We start from the raw sequence: 4,572 nt of genomic DNA on the forward strand, positions 1-4,572 counted from the left end.
GACATCCCTAAGACAAGAACTGTCATTACAGCCAGAGATCATCACAGATGGACAGTTGACAACAGTCCTATCCTACCCAGCTCGCAGAAATTTCCTTTCTTTCTTTCAGGAAAATGAGCAGAAGAGTATAGAGTCGAGTTATAATGGCTACCATTCTTTTATTACGTAGTAATGGCGATGTTGCAGACATCACCAACCCTCTGAGTCCTCATCACCAATCTGACAAACACCATTTATTTTAACGTCCCAACATACAACAATTTCTACAAGCAAAAACCAATTCAACACTTCCAAGGAAACATAAAAAAAAATATATATGCAAAATAAGCACTTTAGAATAACCTTAACTGCTTACTAATCAAATGCTCATGCCTGCCGTAGGATCTCACAACTCAACGGCCATGATCCACCATGATGCTTCATCAGGCTTTCTTCCCATGGTCGTCTCTTCCAGTACAGTACTTCCACTAGCTAGATCCATGGAAACCATGCTCTGTTTCCTCTTTCAGAGAGAAAGAGAGACGTGGTGGTTACCTGAGGAGACGGAGAACCCAAAGGACCGCGACCACCGAAGCGATGCTGTGCAGAAAGGAGGATTCCGGGAGGAGACGGCGAGCCGACGACCACGACGAGGGATGGAAGTCCTGGGGGCCCCTGGTTTTCGGGTAGTAAGGGTAGTAAGGGAGGAGAGGGTTCGGAGGTGGTGGCGCGATAAAGTAAGGGACGGTCGGTGGGGGGTAGAGGTAGCCGGGAAGGGGCGGCGGAGGTGGAGCGGAAGTGTAGGGGACGGGGACGAGGGTCGCCGGGGAAGGCGGGGAATGGACAGCGGCAGCCGGTGGCGGCGGTGCGAGGATGGGCTCGGTGGGGTTGCAGCAGGAGGCGCATGCTACGCAGAGGAGGCCAAGAGGTGGGGTCGCGGCTAATGCCCCCCGGGTGGCTGCCGCCACGACGAAGAAGAGGGAGAGAAGACAGGTTTCCCGGCGGAAGATCCGGCGAGGGGCGGCCATTGTCGGCAGAGTAACGATGGAAGTGGGAACAGTGAGGAGTGGGAGGAAAAAGTAAAAGGTCTCAAAGAGAAGAGGGGAGCATGAAGAAACGGGAATGACAGGCATTTGCCCTCTGGATTATTGACGCGTGGAGGATCGGAGGGACACGAGGCGATGAAGTTTTCTAGGCTGACGTCGGTCTCTCGGACGGTAGCGAGTACTGGGTCTAAAAAGCACACAAAGTTGGTAGATCCAGTGGACCTATAATGTTCAAAAATTGCAAAATTTTAAAATGGTTACTAAGTCTTTATAATCTTATGACTTGGTAAGATAAAAAAAGAATTCGTGCATGTAAATTAATAATCTTTTTTCATGCATCCCCATACATATATATTTTGAATTCTACCACAAGATTTCACCAACTTCTTTCAAAATATAATCTTATGAAGACATGAGGTGCTAGCTTTTATTTCTTTCCTCGCCAAAGAACTCTGACATCTGACAAATGTTGAACCCATCAACTTTCTGTGCCGCATAAATGGCTTTTCAAGTATGGAAAGACCTTGTCTCCAAAGAGTAGAAAAGCAACATAGTTGCACTGAATCATCAACTTTAACCATATATATATATATATATACAGCAACATTCAAAGAAGCTTCTTGGATTCCACAGCTCATAACTCTGAACCGTAGAATTTCGCAGTTATTTACCACAAGCGATGAGCAAATGATGGTTGAGAAAAGGATCGAACTTTGGATCAATTTTCAAAGCATTGTCTTTAGATTGAGTGACTGTTAGCGATTGGAGCATGTTCGGTGTCGAACACACCACATTATCATTTTGTTGCCTAAAGGCAAAAGAGAGAAGAAACTTGAAGTCTTTTAGCATGGAGAATGAGTTGCGTGCGCGGTTGCCCACACAACTTATTATATATGCTTAATGAGTAGAGATGAGGCATTTTGGTAGTTTTTTTAAAAGGTCTTTTATAACCTTTTTACTTTTGTAATTTTCATGTTTGTTTATGCAAAAAGTTTTTTTTTTTTCAATGTCAATTGAGGGTATTTTAGTCATTAACCATACTAGCGCAAGAAAAATTTTGTGCACCAGTATGACGCATATGACCAGGTTCGCTTAACATAGGACATCTGTCCCTTGCTCAACAAGGGAAGTACTTCGAATTATTTGATCATAGGCTGATGAAGGTATGTTTTGTTGCTCGGATTCTCAAATACAAGAGTGAATTGGAATCTTCATCAATCTGGCAGCAAGCTTACTCCTCCTTAACGGATACACAAATGGTAGCAAACATGATACTCTAGTTGAAAGATATATTCTCGCTCACTAAATCTTGAACAACACATAATTTCACCACTCTACATAAAAATAAGAACTTGAGATTCAAAATATGTGGGGTCGGTTGACCTCAAAACCTTGGGTTTTAGATGCCCTCATATACCAGATGTAAGGTGAACAAATGTTGTGCCAGTGGATTTGTTCGACAGTGATTACAATAACATAATAATTCATATATATAACTCTTATGAATCTACCAAAATTTTTGGGATGAATACATTCACATGAGTGTCCCATGATAATACGAGTTGGGATCCGAAACTTATCATTGTTAATGGATTTGATTTCTACATGGTTTTCCAGCAAAATACAGAGTTTCTTCACTCTAAAACTCCCAATCGTGCACGTTTGTGCCAATAAAAAAAAATAAAAAGAGAGAGGTCATCTTTGGAATTTGGATCTAAGGATTTGGACATCCATTTCTGTGCCGATCCATTTTTTTTAATCTTCCCGATGCCCAGAAGCTGGATCTCGGGTTTTTGTACCGAGCATTTGCTTAACCGTTGTCATATTTGGATTCAAATGCACATAATGCAAGATTAAATCCAATTCCTTGTATCAGATTATGTATTCGGATTCACTAAGAAGGCCTTAAACGGGTTGGGCTCAAATGGGATATCAGATATAATTGGCGTTCGGATCAACCTGAAAATGAAATTAGTGAACCGGATCAGCAGAGGAAGAGATCCGGACCCGACTTCATGGCAGCACCGTTTCCGTGACCGCTCTTAGAGAATGAGAGTCTCTGAGCGGCAACTTCCACTCCGCCCTTTTATTTAATGGCGTCGCAGGACGACGCATCTGTGCTCTCTCTCTCTCTCTCACTCTCGATACAGAGACGGAGGTGGGTGTCGGCGCAGAGATGGTGGAGGGCGTATCGGCGGTGCTTTACCGCAGCATAAAGCGGTACTGGCGGAGGAGACACTACGAGCGGCTCGACGGCTCGGCGTCGTCCCGCCGGAGGGTTCGCTTCACGACGGCGGGCGGGCGGCGGAGGTGGAGGATCAAGCTGCCGTCGCGATTCCGAATCGCTTCCCCCAGGAAGATCCTCATGCGCCTCCGCGACGGTTACACCAGGATGATGCTCCGTCTCGCCAGCTCCAGCGCCTTCGTCGGCGGCCAGGCCCTCGGTTACAGCGACCCGTTCGGCGCCCCGCCGCTAAAGGAGTACGACGAGAAGGTGATGGTCGAGATCTACAAGTCACTCGCCGAGCAGGGAAGGTTCGTCGCCGGCCGGTGACGGCACTCCGATACTTAACATTAAATTCACGTTTGAGCGAAAAGACCCCGATCTTGATGTATCATCTGTCATTCATTTCCGCTCATCGACAAAGGACCAGATCATCGCCGGCGGCAGCAAGGAGGCCGCCTCCATCAACCGGTGACGTGTTCGATAGTTTAAGTTCGTGTTAATCTTTTCTTCTTTTTCCTTCCCTCTCTTGCTGCTGAAGCAAGCAATCGCTGCTTTCTTGTCGTTCTATTTGCAAAATAAGGGCCGATGAAATTCCCGCCTCTTCCTCTTCCCTCTGCTCGCGCTCCACCCTCTCGCGATGGTAACTACCTGACTTCTTTGTGGCATCCGTTGGGATACGATTTTTATCTGTGTATCTGCGTTGGTTACTTGCTAATGCTAGCAGGTGCATAAGATGCGGAAGGTGAAGGAGATCGTGCCGTGAGGACGAGTTCCACTACTTGGCCGGAGTCTGCACTACATTTTCAGTTTTCTTTACAACACCGGCACCTGTCTAATGTACTTTTTTCTCTTGCTCTTGTGAATGTCCATGTCAAATTTATTTGACTCGTTATACTTTTGATAAACGATTTCACTTGATATTATTTTTTACTTGCGAATCTTTTTTATTATGTTTCATAAAGTGATTATATTCGAAAAACTTAAATTCCTTATGATATGTATATGTACCACTTATCGATGATGGTATAGCGGTTGTCCTAATGGCGTCTTACTTTAAGTTTTACAATAATTCCTTGCGCGTGTACTTCATCTCTTCCACACACGATCGTCATTTTGTAATGTCATGCCTTTGGACCATGAATTTATTAATGCATGAGACATGTCCAGTCGCATTCAGTTGTTGGTGCAGAAAGAATATATGCGAGCTAACAACTTGTGATCATACTTAGCTTCTTGAATGAATACAAAATGAGATCGTCTTCCGCGAGAGAGGGTTGAGTGTTGTGGACCAATCATATGGTGTCTTCATTATTTTTCAAA

The 4,572-nt window shown here is 44.8% G+C and overlaps 1 protein-coding gene across 1 annotated transcript; it reads left to right on the forward strand.

Moving 5' to 3' along the window:
- The first annotated feature begins 3,114 nt into the window (after window positions 1–3,114).
- Window positions 3,115–4,182, forward strand: LOC116254808 (uncharacterized). The gene is made up of 2 exons (XM_031630391.2): window positions 3,115–3,892; window positions 3,977–4,182. Exon 1 carries the CDS (start codon window positions 3,202–3,204, stop codon window positions 3,577–3,579), a length of 378 nt encoding a protein of 125 aa, XP_031486251.1. The 5' UTR covers window positions 3,115–3,201; the 3' UTR covers window positions 3,580–3,892; window positions 3,977–4,182.
- Window positions 4,183–4,572: the final 390 nt, after the last annotated feature.

The sequence above is a fragment of the Nymphaea colorata genome, chromosome 5, assembly GCF_008831285.2.
Source record: "Nymphaea colorata isolate Beijing-Zhang1983 chromosome 5, ASM883128v2, whole genome shotgun sequence".
Lineage (NCBI taxonomy): Eukaryota > Viridiplantae > Streptophyta > Magnoliopsida > Nymphaeales > Nymphaeaceae > Nymphaea > Nymphaea colorata.

Excerpts from the sequence above, each read along its gene's own strand:
- LOC116254808 (XM_031630391.2), top strand. The coding sequence starts at position 3,202 with ATGGTGGAGGGCGTATCGGCGGTGCTTTACCGCAGCATAAAGCGGTAC.